The following is a 19,816-nucleotide window of genomic DNA, read 5'->3' on the forward strand; positions in this document are numbered from 1 at the left end:
GAAAGCACAAAGGTGCTTTCTCTGCAACTGGCATCATTGTTGTACGTGATATTATAACTCAATGCATTTTGCACAGCGAACACTAATGAGCACACTTGATATTAGTGTACAAGAGGATGCAAGTCACTGTGGCAACTCAAGTGAGAAAACAAATTTCTAACTAGAAAAATCACTGCCTGAAGGTTAGAAACACACTGCACAGCAGTGACATGAAAATGTATTGGTTCACTCTTTTTGTTCTCCCCGTCATTGAATTGGACAGTTTGCAATACACCCATAGCTACCAACACTACCATGTATCATGTGAACGCTCTGTACAACATTCTACACTTCCCTGTATCTACTCTGCATCACCGGCATAGTGTAGGCTTTCTGGTGGATGCTTCATGGAGCATATACTTGATTGCTACAGCTACTCTGTGGCAGTTGCTTCAAAAGAAACAGGTGTTTCAAGCATAATTTTCAGTCCATGAAAATTAAGGATTTGGACTTATCCATTTAAGAAATTCTAAATAGTGTGTACAATGCTTTTATTTCCTTCAAGTTTCAATTAAATAACAATTGAATATACCTAAACACACATAAAAATACATCACACTAATAAATGTATAAATTATACCAAATTATCAACAGTTATCTAAGGCAAGAACATACAATGCAAGACTTGAAACTACACGTACTAAACCACGTCAGAGTACAATGTGCACTATAAAACAACCACTAGTGAAACCACAGTCTTCCCTATATTAGAAAGAAAGAAAAAAAAGGGTTTGACATATCATGTAATTCTATATAAAAATTTCACAAAAATTTTAAGAATCCGTCCAGTGCGAGTAGAGTTAAAAAGATTAGTCGCATGCTACGATTGCATTCTCTCTTCTCTCGTCCCGACAAAAGTGCTGGAAGCTAAGCAGGGAGGGATGGCAGGGCTACAGAAAAACGTCACGTGCACCTCGTGACCTTGAGCACTTTTTTTTTCTTAAAATGCGCGGCTTTTTCAGAGTGATCACACGCGTATGCATGGACAAGTAGTTCAAATCAGCCAATGGCTGATAGATGGGCTTGCTACGTGTGATTTTTGGGCATATTCCGTGATTTGTCGAGAGAAGAGAAAGCAATTTTTAGCTTACTGATAATTTATTGTGAATTCCAGGCTGCGTGTTGTCGGGAGCATCTACTACCGATCGGCAGCATTTTCTGACCATGCTCAAAACGTGTTGCAGGGCCCCTGATAATGCAAGAAAGGCAGCTGTGGCAATATATGGGTGTGTTCCTTAAGTTAACTTTCGCAGTTTGTAATTTGGGGTATGGGTAATATGCAAAGGCAGGTTATACACCAAAAAGTATGGTGATATTTTGATGACTCTTCCAGTTTTTTATATGCTGCTGTACATAGTTCTTGGGCACCGGAAGCGCCTAGTGCACTTTCACCCTGATGTCTGCCTTCTTCAATATCGTATTCATCGTGCTTTTTGGCATGGTGTATGCAGCAGCAACCTCAAGATTTTTCTTTTTGACAATCTACTTGGTTAACTATTGCCACCTTTGTGGAAAACAGTAGGTTCTTTCATTTCTAGGCAGCTATCACATTATTAAAAGGAACGGAGAATTGTGGATAAAGGAACAGCGACTGCGCACAATCGGGTGACAGGCAGGACGAAGGGGAATCATGGGAGATGCTGGCAAGCGGTAGTTTCTACTCGCTTCGCACATCCTCCTCCTCAATCACACCACTAGCTCTCTAAATGAACGTGGGAAAACACCCTTTTACAAGTAAAAGCCACACTTCTTTTGAGGTAAAGCTAACTTCTTGGGTAATGTAGCTTTCTGGGTGAGTTGGTTCATAGTACTAATAGGAAGTGTGGTTTTTCGCTGGTTTCATCTTCTCAACTTCTTGGGGCATTTTGCGCTGCTCGAGATTCGACATATAAAGCTTTCCAGCTATTTTTATTTGATGCAGTCGTAGATTTTCCTATGCATTTACTTTAAAGCACTTTAGTGCTAGATAAAAGTTATCTAAAAGGATGATTCAATTTACCCTAGTTCAATACAGACTGGTTTGACTGTATGTTTCCAGAAATTATGGAACAGTTTAAAGAAAAACAGGGTAACACACCACAACTGACCGAGGATCATGGATCATGCAACAAGTATTAATAAAGTGCCGTTTCAATTCTATGAGAATGTACAAACCCACACAGTTAGTGATAAATCTAAGAGATAACAGGTAACTAGGCTTCAGAGAAAAACAAGAATGAAAGAACTATGTATTTATTTTTTTACTGAAAATACTTCAAGGACTCTGTATATCAGGGGTGGGAGAAACAAACAAGTTAGTTAATATTGACAAAATGTGACTCAACGGAATTTTCGAAATGAGCATAATTGACGTGAAGGACAATGTCTGAGGGAAGATTGCTCCATTCGATGACAGTACTGACAAAAATGATTGCAGAGGCGTGGCAGTTACGGGAACAGGGAGGGTATACAGCTTTATGATAGCTGATGCATTGAGAGATGCAATGAGCTGAATTATTGAGAGAACAATTATGCAAAGCATGAAAAAACTTATGATAGAGTAAAAGCCTTGCAATATTGTGGCGCATCTGAATACTAGGCAAACCTGCTTTTTTTTTGCTTAGGTTAGTATAAGAATACTCAGAATAAATAAATCTAATGGCGCTGTTGTGTATTGATTCTATTAGATTGGTTATAACGCATTCAGGAGATCCCAGACGGAACAAGCATACTCAAATTTGGGTCGAATTACTGTTTTTGTAAGCTGGTAATTTCCCCGAAGGAGATGAATGTGTTATATTTCACTTAAAATAGCCTAAAGTACAGTTAGTGGCATTAGTAATAACATTGGTTATGCGAGTGGCCCAAGCGAGGTCATCACAAAGAACTTGGCATTGGGTTCTGAAGAGATGACGCTGCCATTAAGAATATTTGAATGCCAGGTTGTCGCGCTATCTATTAAATGAAACTAAGAATGTTTTGTTAGTATTTGCCAGCATTAACCAGTCACTTCACCATTTACCTCACTTTAGTGAGTCGTCATGGAGTGCTAGGTTGGCAGTGATGTTGATGATCCGGCAATAAATGACACAGTCAGTGAACAGTATTTTTGAAGAGATATTACTGGGCAGGTAGTTGATGTAAATGAGGAAAAGGAGTGGACCTGATACAGTGAATTGTGGCACTCCGGATAAGACAGGCGATGAAGTTCATGAATTATTTGCATGCATAATTGTTGTCGGTAAGTGAGTAAGCCCTTAATCCAATCAAAAACAAGAGGATGCAAGTTAAGTCGCAATAGTCTTATTAGCAAGCATTTATGTGGCACTTTTTGAAAGGTTTTCGAAATCAATGAAAAGGGAATCTACGGGTATGTTTTGATCAAGGCTAACATGAATATTGTGGAGAAATAGTGTAAGTTGGGCTTGGAAGGAAAAAAGTTTTTGAAACCCATGTTGACTTGTATTTAAAAAGTTCACAGAATTGAGAAATATGACGGTATGAGTATAGATGACATGTTATATGGTTTTCAAGCAGACACTGGTTAGAAAGATCGGGCGGTAGCTCGAGGGGCCTTTCCTAGGGACTGGAAGAATCTTCCCCTACTTTTATTCATGAGGCAGGATGCTGCATGACAATGACTGCTGAAAAATATGAAAAAGAATAACACTGGTTGCACACTTGGAGTTGATACTATCGGGTCCAGCAGACGAAGTTATCTTTAGTGAGTCAATTATTTTGATAATACCTTCGGGCAAAAATATGATATAAGGCATAATGGGGTGATTCAATAGTGGAAATAGAGAAAGGGTGATTATGAACTTCCTTGGTAAAAACAGAGCAAAAGATAGAATTTAGTGTCTGCGACCACGATATTAAGAACGGCAATACCAGTGTCGTCGTCAAAGTACACAGATGACTTAAGCAGCTTCAGATGGATCATTTTCTCAAATTGTTTTGGGTTAGTAAGCAAAAGTTGAGACAGTGTGAAAATAAAAAATAAAGAGTTTGGTCTGGGCTATGCTAACGTCGTATACCTTAGTTGTAGTGCAATATTTTGACCATGAGCGTAAGTGGTCAAAAGTTTTCGCTTGCTTGAAATACTGATTTTTTTATTCTTCAGCCTCTTTAGCTTTCGATTAAACCAGGGTGAAGTTGCACGCTTTTTTTATGAAAACTGTGGGGATGTACTTTTTGATAAGCCTGTGCATTTTTGTTTTAATAAGGGACCAATTCATTTCAATGAAACGTGATGAGAAATCAATTCATAAAGAATGGCAAAATTCATTAGGCTCCCGGTTCATACTTCTATAAATTCTTTTTCACCCACAATACAACTTGTTCAGCCATAATAAAGCTTGTTTACAACATATGTCTTTACACTGATAACCACAGAGGTTATGCTCTGCTAGGGACTACTGGCCTGCTTCGAACAAGATGCCAATACAGAGGGATGCCTACCCTCTTGCAAGCACAAAGAGAGCTATGTGAAAGGGCAGGACCAGTCAACCATTTTCCAGAAAACATCACAAGGGACCAATTAAAATGTGATTGAACACCATGTTTGCAGCAGATGAATTTTTCACAAATGAAAGCAAGGTCACACCTTTTTTTTAGGAGCGGTGCTGAGCATTACATTAAACAATATGGACAGGAAGACGTGAGCTTTCAGTTTTTGTGAAATCTGAGCAAGAGTAAAACAGCGATAAATGTGATGTCCTTTTCCAAGACTTTCAGCAAAAGATGCGCATCCCTGTGTATGTGTGTGTATATTATATATGTCCACAACTGCTTAGAACACTTTTATTGGCTGAAATCTTGTCAGTAAGCATTTGGAAACAAAATATAGCAAGTAAATTGGATTTAAGAGTGTCAATTAGACACACTGGCTGTTATTTTGAAGGAAAGAAATGTAAATTCAAGGGCTCACTTTAATTATTAGACACGCATGTTTTTTTTGTTGGACACATGTGTTAAACAAGTTACCTTGTGTCCCCTTGTTCACTTTTCTTTCTTCACATTTACATTACAATTACATTTAATAAAACCCTGTATACTTTCCTTGGCATCATTGTCTGTTAGTTCTCATTAATATTCTAGTTGTTATTTTGTATGTTTCAAACATTATGCGTGACAGTGCACAGGAATGTGCAAAAGAGTGCAGAGGCAGACTGCAGTAAATATCTGCATTAGGGAACACGCCAACAAAAGTATACCTGTGTATTTGTCCCATACAGCAACCTTATGCCAATGGCATCAAGGAGGATTCAGTACACCACAAGTATTCTAGGGTACTTGTACATTTGACCCACTGCAACATTGTAAACAAACAGAAGGTACAGTCACACTTCAATGCTGGCTTAGGGAGGCTTTTCGCGCTCTTCTACAGAGGCTATGAGACCCAAGAGCACCTAACTGCAAACTTCTATGAGTAAATCATATCCATCTTCACCCCCTAGTTTCCAAAATGCATGTCTAGCAAACAAGGTTTAGAGCCTCTGTGAGAAAGCAGAGTAACACTTCTGATATATGGTTGATCAGAAATTTCAATTGAAATAGTGGACACCTCATTAAAAGCAGTTCTGCCACTAATACATGGTACAACATGGTTGCACATGTATCCAGCCAGCAGTGCAGTAAAACACATTGCCATTTCTTTAAACTGAAGCTGGCAACCAATAATGTGCAGTCCAAACAAGACCAACATTTTACCCAGCTGGTTCTGCCTTCTGGCACTAAAACAACTTTCGAATAAACATGAATAATAGTACTGTTTCATGCATCAGGTGCAACACTGTAGATGTTCGGGATTCTTGCAGTAAATACGCTTGCACCAACAAATGGTTCTTATTTGTTTTGTCACCTAGAGGGAACTGACTCACACCCACAAAAGGAATTATTTTTAGTTATCATCACCGGAAATTTGATTTCTTCTTTTTTGGGCTGAGAATTACATGAAGTTGTTTTGTGCATTAAAAACAAACAAGCGCTATTACAAAGCTATAAATATGTTATTCTACACCACCTCTAACACTTCGTTTTCAGTTTATGGTAAGTTATTCCCTCTCCTCTTTCTTCCCTTTTTTTATATCTCTTTTCAACATCTTTCATCCCCCTAACACCTTTTCCCAGCACTGCCTCACTTTTATGTCATTTTGTCTGTTTCTTCCTCCTTCCTTCCTTCCTTATTTCCAACCAGTCAGAATTCCTTATGTTAGTGTACTAGAAAGGGAAGTATGCCGTGCACAACGCGTTCAAATGGAGGCGAGGGGGCCCCTGCAGTGATGAAGTAGGTTGAGTACAGCTTGGGGGTGCTGCGAGCCAGAGAAGCGCTTAACATGTGACCAGTGCCTAGTTGCCGGTACTTCTCGCATTGAATAAATCTGCTTCTCGCCAGATTGTGCTCTACATAAGTGAAGAAGTTACAATGGTGTCTGCGCTTGTCTACTAGAATAAAAAAAATTGACGGAGACGGCGGTACAAGCGCGACGGCATCTGCTTTGTGCCAAATTGTAACAGTGGCCATCGCTCATGTAAGGAGGTGCGCCCCTTGTTTCAGGTACCGCTTAAAGCTGATTGCCGGGAGGAATGGTTGCGGAAAATTAAGAGAGGTGATCAAGTCCTCGACAAGAGCAGCGTTGTTTGTGAGCGACATTTCGAAGGAAGGTTCATACAGCGAACTTTCAGGATGCCTATCGATGGTAAGGTCATTGAGATCCCCCAAGACTGACCACTCTTATCAAAAGATGCCATTCCTACTATTTTCCCTGATACTCCCAAATACCTTTCAAAATCGCTGCCGAAAAGAACTGAAGGATCGCAACCTTAGCGATCAGGTTCTCCCTAAACTGAAGTGAAGGCGTGAGAGCAACACTCTGTCAGAAATTGCATCGAACGACGTTGATCAAAGCAGTTAAGTCGATGATTGTCAAAGAATGTCGAACGATGTTGGCAGAGACGGTGCCACTGATAAAGCTTCTGACCACGAATTTCAAGAGCTGTAATTTTCAAAGCTCACAATTCCAAATGTGTGGTCGGAAATTTTCCTGCCGTGTGTTAAAGACTTATTTCTTTATGACATGTTGGAAGCAGACCCTGTCAAACATAGCAATGTAGCATTGAAAAAATTCATTCAGATTAAGAAGCAAGCTGCTGAAAGTGCTGCAACCGCCGAAGTTCTCATCAGAGGAAAGAAGTGGCGCCAAGAGGAAATCGTAGCACAAGAGGAGGCAGAGCTGCTGATATACAATGTGAGCAAGTTGACTTTGTGCGCCGGCGTGGGAATTGAGCCTTTAGCTGGCAAATCACCGTCCTTTAATGGGGTGTCCTTTTCTAAGAACTGCACGTTTCTAGTAAATAACCCCAGTGCTTGTGTTCACTGTCAATATCAGAGAAAGCTGATACTCAACCAGCTTCCAGAAGATGATATCAGAAAATATTTATCAAAGAAAGTCCTCGCAATATACGGCATAATCTTTGGAGAAGGAAACCCAAGCTTAGCAGCGCAAAAATTAGCTTGAGTCAAATGAAAGCAAAAAATGAGCAGTTATCTAAAAAAGCAGTAGCTGAAAGAATTAGAGGCCTTCCCTAGAAGCAGCAAGCAGCTGTCAAACATGTTTTGAAGCAGCTCAGAGAAAGTAAAAAAAAAGGAATGCAGTATGAAAATGAATGGCTTCTCAAATGTGTGCTGATGTGCATGTGAAGCCCAAAGTTGTAAGAACACATGAGAAAACACGAACCTCTGGCTTTACCAGGCCGCACTTGTCTAAAAAGAGCAATTCAGCATTTTCAAAGTGGCTTTGGGTTTAACCCAAAAGTTTTTAAAGCTCTGCAAAAAAAAAAAAAAAACGAAGGACATGGACGAGCACAGCCGGCATGGCATGATAGTATTCGACGAAGTGAAGCTGTCTGAACACATTGATGTCAAGCATTCTGGTAAGCGCAGTTAAACTGTTCCATTATTTTTATTAGGACGGTTGATGTATTCTACAATTTACCTTATGTCCTGTTACATTCTGCATGTTCATCTTCTCAGCGTGCATCTTTACCTCATAGAGGCTGCACAGAAGGATTTGTTGATCAGGGTAAGAAATGGATTTGTTGATCAGGGTTAGAAATGTTGATCAGAATTAGATTGTTTTTAGGTACTGGGTTTAACACTCCAGTGGGACGAGTCAAGGCTGATTACATCAAGGAAGCGTGGAAACCAGATAATGACAGTGTAACCTTGAAAGTAATGCCACATGTTACGAGGATGCATTTTTTTCCCAACAGTTTCAAGAAACAGCGAGTAGGGCCACAACTCCCTTCTTTTTAATGATGAGGGATTGAAAGGGCTGTTTTTCTACTGAAAAAAAAATTGATGGGTTCTATGGCCCAATGCATGTAACGGAAGCTCTCATTTTGAGGTTTTTCAAATTAATCAAAATAATGACACCACATGTGCCATCAACAGCCTTCAGACCAGAATCTTTCAAAGCTGACTTTTTAATAGAATTTCTGGCATTTCTTAACGAATGGAAGGTACACTCTCATAGCTCAAAACATGGATTTTTGAGCAGCGGCACAGCCAAAGGTCAATGGGTTACCATTCGTTCAACTCTGAACATCGCCAAGTATCTTAGACCACAATGCAGTTTCCTTTATCTTCTAACCTATAGGCTCAGTCAGGACAAGTTTGAAAACTTGTTTGGGATTGTGTGAGAATGAAACGGCTGCAATGACCACCTGACCACCTGACCAATTCTTAGTCACTGTGAATGCACTGGCCTTTTATGGCATAGCACAGCCACCAAAGTGAGGAAACTGTAGCCTGGCAGTTCTCAATTCATTAGTAGACCATTGCGATGCCAGATCAAGCCGCGATCGGCCAAATCCCATTAATGTACTTGACTCTTTTGTAGACGACGGAAAGCTTGACTACGGTGAAAATGTTTTGAATTTTTTTCCACCTGAAGATCGTAGCAGGGTTATCACTCACCACAGTTCGAGCTGCCTAAAAAATTATGTGGCAGACTTTATGGCAAAAAAAGTTGCCAGAAAACTGCTTGTAGTATGTGCAATGGGCTCTTGACAATGAGCGAAGAGCAGGCCCATTCAGATACCAATAGTGACTTTAAAAGACATAGTGATTATGGCGGTCTCCTGTACCCGTATTCTCGACTTGTCAGTGCTTTAGAAGAGTCATTCACCATTTTTTTCAGTTCAAAGAAAATGAACGCAGAAAGCATGCAAGACTTCGCCATGTTCCTCAAAAGCGTTGACCTGCCAAAGCTAGGGTGAGACACACATCAGAAAGAGCTGACACCGATTATAGTCAAATTTTATGTACTTCTTAGTTTTCGATTCTATGCGAAGTCATTGAACAAGAAGCACAGCTCTAAGAGAGAACACGTGAAACACCTGAAGCTTAAGCGATGTAATTGAGCAATTTTCTTGACAGGTGCGGTTGAACATGTATCACTTCTAGGTTTCTACATGAGAAACCACAGTATTACTAGTTTGATAAGTTGGTGCCTATTTGTGTAGATATTTTAGTTTAATTAAAGAAGCAGCTGGTCTAAAAAAATATTGTATTAGAAATAAAGTTCAGACTTATGTTTGTCATACTTGTATCTTGTGTTGTGTGCTACTTGTCACACAAAAAAAATAATAAGCAAATGCATTCGATTGAAGCTTCCCGGCCATTTAGTATGCAAAGCAATATAAAAGATATAAAACACACAGGACCAAACACAGACATTTGTATGCATTAAAAATAGATGTTTAAGCTCTATAAGTTCACACACTGAAATCCACCCAATACTGTTTGAAATGTAACGAGGGCAGTGGGCATGGAGCTCGAGTATAGAAAAGGAAGAAGACTTGCTGTGATCGCAGGCTTGCGTTCAGTTAGCCCTTGCTGAAACTACAGCAAGGCCTACGCTGCCCTCGTTACAGTGGGGTTAAAGCCCACTGCCCTCATTACAGAAAGTACATCATTACTATATAAAATTTATCAAATTCAAAAAGAAACAACCTTGGGCGGTGTAAATGACCTCATCGAATTGTGGTCGGGTGTTTTTGTATACGCTCGCTATAGCAAGAGAATGGCTAGTGCCTATGTGGAAGGGCTAAGTTTCATCATTAAGTGGCATTTATTGCATAAAAAGCCACGACGAAAACTTGAAATGATACACCCTTTGGCCACACAGCCTTCACGGCAGCGAGCATGGTGCTTCTTTGGCCAGCAGCACCCTCTAGCGGTGCACGGAGCGGTCATCACTGGAAAGATCCTCTTTCCGGCACCGCACGGCACACTTCCCCTTCTAGTACACTGTACTCACGTGCAGGCTCATGCTCAGCAAGCATGAGCCTTTACAACCAAGATAGCCAACCACGAGACACCAAGAGTTACATATTTCGCTGACTGAACTTCCTGCATAGCTTTAACAGCATTGCACCTGATGTTTGAAATGAAGTGCAATGCCTCCACATTGCCATTGTTTGCAGGTTATCGAAATTACTGGCCGGAATAAACAATAACTGTAGAGATAAAGAGGCATACAATGCTTCCAAATGCTAAAGAAACCATGAAACCAAGCAAAAATGTTGTACTGTGTAAGAGGCCAGAAGTGTTCAATGCCATGTTGTGATTGACCTTCCAGACCAGACTTGACACAGGGGTGGAGACTACTGTGAAAACAGCCACAATGGTTTGCAAGTATTGCTACAGTAAATATTAACTCCCTGGCAAACTGTGTCACTGCTATACACAGAAATGTTTACATAAGCACTAGAACCATTAATAAGGTACCATTCTGTCTGGACAACCTTTCTGTTGTTGACGATCTGTGCATGAGGCTACCCCTTGTAAACAAAGGTGAAGAGATGCCCCACTTCCTTTACAGGATGCTTGCCAAAAAGGAGAGGCATACTCATAGGTTAAGTGTCATCCCAGAATGAACTCTTCGTTGGTAAATGTTTTCCAGCACAAAGGTAGTTGAAATGCCAAAGTGTCAGGTGTATTCAAAACAACCAAAGACTGCTACAGCAAAAGTCTAAGAAACTAACCGTTTTCAATGCTGCCTTTGCACTTCTGTAGCTAAGAGCAATTTCCTTTACTAAAAACAGCTTTGAAAACAGCATTTGAACAGCCTGCAAAATCACAGCCTACAAAATATGAAGTTAATCTAGTTTTGTTTGAAATATTGTCGCTATTTAGAAGTCACTCTGATTTTAAATACCTTGTGAACCCTGTCTCACATTTACAGTAATGCTTCCAGTTGATTTGGTTATCCTTAATTGGATACATTTTTTTTTAAACTTTGGAACATACGCTTCCATCACCCATCCTAAAAACGAAACTTGCAACTAAGGACCATTGTTAAATGACTGCTGCAATTGTAAGTCACAGGTTCGAATCTTGCCAGTGACAAGTTTTCGTTTTGTCCGCTTTACTTTCTTCACACTTACATTACAAGTACTTCTAATAACAACCCCTATACTTTACTTGGCATCATTGTCTGTTAGTTATCAATAATATTGTGTCTAACAAAGAAAACGAGCCCATAAGTTACACTATTTTGCTACTGTAAAAGTTATTTTAGATAAAAAAACATAGGCTTTGGAGCATACAAATTTTGTCCGACCAAGCTAGAGCTAACAAACCTGCACTAAGACTCCGCTTGAAAAAAAAAAAAAGCTTTTCCCCGGGGAATTTTTCAGACTGAATGACCACCTAGTTGCACAGGAAATTAATTTATTGTGTGAATATGACTACATGGAAGCCACTCATGCCTAAAGCATACAGCCCTAGGGTTGTTTCATATGCAGTAATAAAGCATGCAACAAGTACGGAAACTGCAAGCCACAATCAAAATTATTCATCAGCTAATAATTCTGCAGTAAAATATGAATGTTTCATACATACCTAAAATCTTTTCCACTCTGTCCAGGCACTGCCTTGCAACAGAAATTACTTTTTTCGCATTATTCACTGGCACAGGCGTCTCTGGTATGCCTACTCCAGAAGAAACGAAGAAAAAGGAAAAAAACTTGCACAAAATTTAGAGGAATAACAAAGTGTAGGAATAGGAAGCTAATAGCCTGTCCATTGATTTTTCACAAGGGTACACAATTACTCCAGTTGGGTTATAAGAATCATTTATTTGCAAGATGAGGTGACCAAAAATGTCTAGAAAACAATCACCATAATGAGATGCTTACTGAAAGAAACTGGGAGCTCTTACAACTGTCAAGCTACTTATGCCCTGCATTAACCAGACAAACTATAGCTACAAATTTCTTAACTATGACTCTGCTGTTCTTGACTGTGTTCTATTTCAACTGATATATATGCTAACACTATAGCAAACCATCACATACAGTGGAATTCTACTGTTACATTTCTTGAAAGGCCACAGAAAAAGAATGCCCAGTCCACAAAAAATGACACGATCATGCCTTTGAAAACATTAAAGATCAAGTTGGCAGTTACTTTTACATAAAACTTTATAAGAAGTTGAATTGAAACCTAACAAATTACTGAAAACATGTGAAATAAATTGATACTGGCTGCCTGGCACTTCAACTGAATGTTATTAAACTGTTTTTTGAGCACCTGTATTCATAAAATACACAACAAAGCTTCTGATTTCCAGTTGGCACTTGGCTTATATGTCCACAATAACAGCATCTCTGAGAGCATTTATAGGGGGCATGCACTTAGCCTTGATTTGCAAGGGGGCAACACTATTGCCATGATATTTTGAATGGTCCATTCGTACACATGTCCTGTTGTCTGTGCTTTGGCATGTAGGAAGTGTTCTGGAGGTCCCTAGACATCCAAGTTGCCATACGGATCTTAGACACAGCGCACGCAGAGAGTTTATTGCACGTGAAGCAAGCGGGCTGACCTCGAAAATGGCCACCCCAATGCAAGGGTACACAATTACTGATGTCAAGTGCATTATCATATCATGAGCCTGACTATACCCACTGAAGAGCAAAGGTCTCTCTCATGATCTGCCAAACAACCCGGTCGTGCTTTCTGCTACCACTTTATACCTGCGAACTATTTAATCTCATTGGCCCACCTAACTTTCTGCTTCCCCTTCGTGCATTTGCCTTCTCCAAGAATACAGTCAGTTACTCTTAACAACCAGCAGTTATCCTGCCTACATGATACATGCCGGGCCCATGTCCATTTCTTCTTTTTGATTTCAAATATCACATCCTTAACATCAATTCGTTCCCTGACCCACTCTGCTCTCTTCTGGTCCCTTAAGATTACACCAATCATTTTCCTTTTCATCGCTCGATGCGTCATCTTCAATTTAAGCTGAACCTTCTTTGTAAGCCTTCAGGTTTCTGCTTTGTAGGTAAGTACTGGCAAGATGCAGTTGTTATATACCTTCGTCTTGAAGGTTAGTGGCAGATTACAATTCACGATTTGAGAATGCTTCCCAAATGTGTCCCACCCCATCCTTATTCTTCTAGTTATTTCACTCTCATGGTTTGGCTCCACGGTTACTACCTGTGTAGGCATATTCCTTTACAACTTCCAGCGTCTCTCCACCTATCGCAAAGTGCTGTTTTCTATCAAGACTGTTGCACATTGCTTTAGTTTTGTGCATATTAATTTTCAGACCTACTTTTTTGCTTTCTGTGTCCAGTTCAGTGATCATGAGGTGTAATTTGTCCCTCGAGTTACTCATCAAGGCAATGTCGTCAGCGAATCGCAGGTTATTAAGATACTCTCCATTGACTCTTATCCCTGACTTTTCCAAATCTAGGGCCCTGAAAAGCTCCTGTAAACACGCGGTGAATAGCACTGGAGAGATGGTGTCACCCTGTCCTACACCATTCTTTGTTGGGATTCTGTCGCTCTCTTTATGGAGAACTATGGTGGCTGTGGAGCCACTGTAGATTTCTTCCACTATGTTTAAATAGGGTTCGTCGATGCCCTTATTCCGTAGTGCTTGCATTACTGCTGAAGACTCGATTTAGACAAATGCCTTCTTATATTCTATTAAAGCTATGTATAGGGATTGGTTGCATTCCATGCATTTCTCTATTACCCGATTGATAGTATGAATATGGTCTATTGTGGAGTAGCTTATATGAAATCTTGCTTAGTCCTTTGGTTGATTAAACTCTAATGTCGCCTTAATTCTATTAGCTATTATTTTTGTAATTAGTTTGTACAGAATAAAAACTAAGCTGATCGGCCTGTAATTTTTCAAGTCCTTGACGTCTCCTTTTTTATGGATTAATATGATGTTGACATTTTTCCAAAATTCTGGTACCCTTCCCATCAAGAGACACTTCATATATAAGGTGGCCAGTTTTTCTAACACAAAATTCTCTGCCATCCTTCAGCAGGTCCGTTGTTACCTTATCTTCACCAGCTCTTTGCTCCTATGTATTCCTTCTAGAGCTCTTCTTACTTCTTACGATATCATCCTGGTTGTTTTGGCTTCTGTACAGCTCTCTGTAGAGCTCCTCTGTCATCTCAACTATCCTATTCATAATGGCTATGGCGTCGCCTTTCTTGTCCCTTGATGCATACAGCTGATTTTTGCCTATGCACAAGTCTTCCTCCGCAGCTTTTAGGCTTTTGCCGCTTTTTACAGCCTGCTCTATTCTCTCCATGTTATACCTTCTGATGTTGGCTACCTTATGCCTATTGATTAACTTGGAAAGCTCCACTAGTTATATTTTGTCGGTTGCACTTTAGGCTTTCATGGTTTGTCGTGTCACAATGAGATTTTTCGTCTCCCGAGATAGTTTACGAGTTTCCCGTCTAGAGATTATATCTCTGACTTCCATTGCACACTCTTTGATGATACTAATAAGATTATCGTTCATTGTGTCGACGCTAATGTCGGTTACCTCATTTAGAGCCTCGAATCTATTCTGAAGAGAAACTCTGAATTCCTGTGCTTTCCCTCTCACTGCTACCTCATTAATTGGCTTCTTGCATATCAGTTTATGCTTTTGCTCTTTAAATTTAGGTGAATACGAGCTCTTACCATTCTGTGGTCACTGCATGAAATCTTGCCAACTACTTTTACATATTGTACAATGCATGGGTATGCACACAGAATAAAGTCGACTTCATTTTTACTTTTGCCATTAGGACTTTGTCACATCTACTTACCGATAGCTCATTTCTGAAGAAAGTATTCAATATTCGTAAGTTATTACATTCTGCAAAATCTATTGATAACTACCCGCTGGCATTTCTAGAGCCGATGCCATATTCCCCCACTGCATGATCTCCGGCCTGTTTCTTGCCTACTTTGGCATTAAAGTTGCCAATCAGAGCAGTATACAGTGTCTTTACTTTATTAATGGCTGATTATACGTCTTCATAGAAGTGTTCAACCAAATGATCATCATAGCTTGATATAGGCGAGTAGGCCTGTACCATTTTCATCTTGTATCTTTTGTTAAACTTAATTATGATACTTGCCAGCCTCTGACTGATGCTATAGTATTCCTATATGTTGCCAGTGATATTCTTGTGTGTAAGAAACCACACCCCTAGTTTTTTTTTGCTGTCAACTAATCCACAGTAGCATAGGACGTATCCATTTTTCAGCACTGTATAGGCCTCACAGGGAGACAGAAAGTTAGGTGGGCAGATGAGATTAAGAAGTTTGCGGGTATAAATTGGCAGCAGCAAGCACAGGACCGGGTTAACTGGCCGAACATGGGAGAGGCCTTTGTCCTGCACTAGACGTAGTCAGGCTGATGATGATGATGATAAGCCTCGCGTGTCCTCCTAATTTCGTTGGGCCCTATTACATTCCATTTACCACCCTCTAATTCCTGGAATAGCAGAGCTAGACTAGCATAAATAGATAGCATTCTAGCATTGAACGTAGCCAAGTTCAGATTACAATGGCGGCCTGTCCGGACCCAGAGATTCTTAGCACCCTTTGCTGCATTGTTGGTCTGAGCGCCGCCTTGGACAGCTGTTTCGCAGCCGCTGGGTATTGAGGGCCAAGGGTTAATTGGCACATTCATAAGGAAGATAGTGGCCTAGTACTGCACTACAGTGGCTTGTTCAGGTGAGGGAGTGCATTACTGGGCATTACCGGCATGTGGTCGCCAGTGAGGCTGCACCCCAGACCTCTTTTTTTTTAAACGATTTCTTCATCACGCCTTTTAAGTAAATATACAATTGGGAATGGTCCGGCATCTGCATTTGAACTGAATTGCATCATTGCATGCTAGGCTACTGCACTAGCTCTAAGTAGAGACTGCTGTTGCACTTTATTAGCACTGTAGAATGCCACCTGACTGCTTATCAGCTCTCAACTTGACATGACTCGTAGCTCGCCTGGCCTTTTCTTAAGTTTTTACTGTTCGAAAGTAAATTTTTTCTTTAAAAAAAGAAAAAAAAAAAAAACTACCCGGCACAGTTTCGAACTTCTGACCTTATGAGCTTATGCTGGCTTAGCGCCTTGAATGATCCTCCATCTCATATGTTTATTTTCTTCCAACTTCTCCCTGTCTCACTTTACTTTGATAGTGTTGGCTTAAAAGTGTCCGAAATGTCAAAGTTTTGTCAATTTCGAGTGATCACACTCCTACTTTGACGTGTCCTGTCAACTGACGAGTTGCACGTTCCTGGTTCGCGATCTGATCGGCTACTTCTATGTCATTGCTACATTAAGCGTAATTGTCACGGACAGTTGGAGTGCATGAAGAGTAAACAGCAAAAGTCTCTAATTGCTAAAAAATAGACTGGCGCTGCCATTAAAGCTGTGCCCTCTTTTCTTGGCATTTCGCAGTAGTAATTAAACTCTCGTAAATAGATATAATAGAAGACAGTGGTCCTCAGTCAGGAGTTAGATATACGTACTAGTAATTAGATCTACAGCTAGCCTAATAACATAGAATAGCCGATGTAAAGGTGAGAAACAAATTATTTCAAATTCTAGAGAGTGGTGAAAGCTAAGAAAATTCGTACGAAAGTAATTACAGGTTTGCATCACTCACCACATAGCGTCAGACAGAACTGACAGACCCTGACGACTCTCGGCACCACACACATAGACAACGCTAAGCCCGGGTGCGACACGTTTTAGTTCATAAGTGCTTCTAGGAGCCATGTCAAGTGCACACCCTTTATAATACAGAAGTAATTGCACAAGGAAGCAAGCATCATGACAGTGCCTGCAAATTTGGGTGTGAAGTGTCTACTTGTGACTTCATCTACAATTCTATTCACTTCTGATGTTTCGGGTCATCTGGAGATTACTGTCAATGTCCAACAGGTGCTATAAGTTGACTGTTTTCAGTACCAACCCAAATGCTGTGGTTGAGCAGTTCACTGCCGCAGTTTTTAGATGTAACAACCGGGAAGAAAAATGTAACAAGTTCTTGTGAGAAATCTTCTCCGGAATGTATGAAAAAGGTTTCACTGCATCCTGTTGCCTCTCTTTCTTATACACTATCTGCACGTTTGAAACCTAAATTCATACTGCTTTTTGCTTGTACAGTAAAATATCGCCAAGTCGAAGTGACTGGGCCCACGAGAAAACTTCGAAATAAGCGGGTTTTTGAATTAACAGAACATACAAAAAGTAGGATGCAAGGAACTTAGAACTATTCAAAGTAATCTGTGCTCGTCGGTGTTCGGCTAGCTTGCGGCTCCAAAAGCTATGTTTTTCAGCAATACCTGGTCTTTATTTTTTCCGCGAACATGGAGGAACGATGGGCCTCGCTACTGCCACCGAAAAAAAAAAAAAAAAACGCGGTCGTAACTGAAATGTGCGCCTGCAGAAAACAAAACATTTTCACTGCAACACAGTAGTGACATGCGGACAGCATGTCGCCTGCTCCTCGCTGCGTCAGCGTGTCATGACGTGACGATTCGCACATTATTTCTATTATAATTATAAATTTAATAATGGCCAGTATGACGAAGCTCACGGTGTGTTTTGGCTGGAAAAAGTTATCTTTGAAACTTTCGAACTTAGTTTTCAAAGTAGGTGTTGCTGGCAAGAACTCCGCTAGCAGTGCAAAAACGCAAATTGCTGGAGCAAACGGCAATTTAGCGGAAATCGCACACATCGCAATTTTCACTAAACTGTCCTTTATTAATTTCTTTACAATCCCAGAAAGAATGAGTAAACCATGATCTGCTGACATTGCGAGAAACATGCAATAAGCTGCCCGCGTGTCACCACTGCAGTGCAGTGAAGCATAGCTCATTTTTCGCAGGCGCACGTTTTGGTTGACCACGAGACCGTTTTCTCTCTCTCTCTCTTTTGTGCTGAAAGTAGCGAGACTGGTGAGGTGCTTTAGCTGCCACTTCTTGGTATCGATACGTTGCATAGCCTTGTGGCAATTAATGACCGTCGTTTCCGCAGATTCGCGGCGAAATTGGGATTTGGAACTGGCACATGGCACTCAAAGTTGTCGAATTAACCGGACTGGTGCCGGCCTCCGCTTCAAGTTATCCACTCAAACTTACATTGCAAAATACGGGACAGCGTAAATCCTTGGAATTAAGTGGGATTTCGAAATAACTGAGTTCAAATTAACGGGATTTTACTGTATCACGAATCACACTAGGTTCACATTGCTCCTACCAGTTTACAAAAATAAATACAGGGTATGTAGGTGTACATTTTCAGGTTATAGTCTGGCCAATAAATGCCTAACCAGAATCTAAATTTGTCTCATAATTGACAAACCGGTCAAACACCTCACTAACACTCAGCCTGGAATAAGTGGGCTTTTCACATAAACAAGAATGTATTAGTATCACACTCACCATGAGAATCATAATCCTTCAGTAGGCTGGCAGCAATGGCATCCAGGCTTTTTAAATAGTTTTCGTAGGCTTTCTGTAATTATAAATAATTACATACTTTCTGAACATGAAAAAAATGCAAAAGAGCTGTACAGCCCGCTCGTTTTTCAACACTTATACTAACATCACACTAGTGTTGACTAGACAGTTTGTCAGTCTTTACAACAATGAGAGCAGAGCAATACTGGTGGCACTGCACCCACCAATGCAAAACACCCTCTGCTACGTTGTTTACTTAACAGGAAGACACATGCCCTGCGAAGTTTATTAGCACTACGAAATGGAAACAGTGGAAATTTTATTACATGAGGACAAAATAAAACAACACAAACAAGCACTACTTGTGTCATTTTCTTTTGTCCTTATGTGGAAAATTGGCGCTGCTTCTATTTTGTAATGTAAAACCACCTAGCCCGAAGCTTCACAGCACATTCATGCACAGAAAAAAAAATTATCTACGATGTAATCCGTGATGTACTTCTCTAGTGCCCCTGAGCATGCATATGCATGCCCCACAAAATTAAGAAGAAAAATAAAATGTTATTAGCTCATAAAAGGCACCGTTTGCAAACGATGGAGCTTTGCAAATAATGAAGGTGCCCTGAAGTAGTGAATAGCATGGCAAACAATGGTTTCATTGTCAAGGGCTGTGTGTGCACTTGTACTTGCCGATCTTGTTGCTTACTATTACAAGGTAATGATATGTGATTTGGTCAATGCTTGTGTAATATCAAAAACTTGAGAGACTATGGATATACAATACTATAAAATTATTGGATGGAAATGAAACATAATTTAATTGGATGAGTGAAACAGCTTTCTAAATAAAGAAGTAATTAATCAAATATGCCACAATAGTAATGCTTGCATTTTTATTGTTGAACTCGGAATTAAGAAGAATACACATATAATAAGTTATTTCACAAAGACTTGGGCAGATGTTTTAAGATGGCAGAATGATGCTCATAACAGACATCATAAAAA

General features: G+C 40.1%; 1 protein-coding gene across 6 annotated transcripts in view; it reads right to left on the bottom strand.

Annotated features, from left to right (window-relative positions):
* The window catches only part of LOC119177087 (DNA transposase THAP9), a 100,515-nt gene that overhangs the window by 32,080 nt on the left and 48,619 nt on the right, over positions 1-19,816 (bottom strand). For 4 of the 6 annotated variants that reach the window (XM_075878084.1, XM_075878085.1, XM_037428471.2 and 1 more), the window contains 2 exons: positions 18,794-18,866; positions 11,930-12,019 (listed from right to left, as the gene is read on the bottom strand). In XM_075878084.1, coding sequence (XP_075734199.1) covers positions 11,930-12,019; positions 18,794-18,866 — 163 coding nt within the window. The remainder of the gene's footprint in view (positions 1-11,929; positions 12,020-18,793; positions 18,867-19,816) is intronic. The other 2 variants (XM_075878086.1, XM_075878088.1) reach the window with 1 other exon arrangement.

The sequence above is a fragment of the Rhipicephalus microplus genome, chromosome X (genome assembly GCF_043290135.1).
Source record: "Rhipicephalus microplus isolate Deutch F79 chromosome X, USDA_Rmic, whole genome shotgun sequence".
Classification (NCBI taxonomy): Eukaryota; Metazoa; Arthropoda; class Arachnida; order Ixodida; family Ixodidae; genus Rhipicephalus; species Rhipicephalus microplus.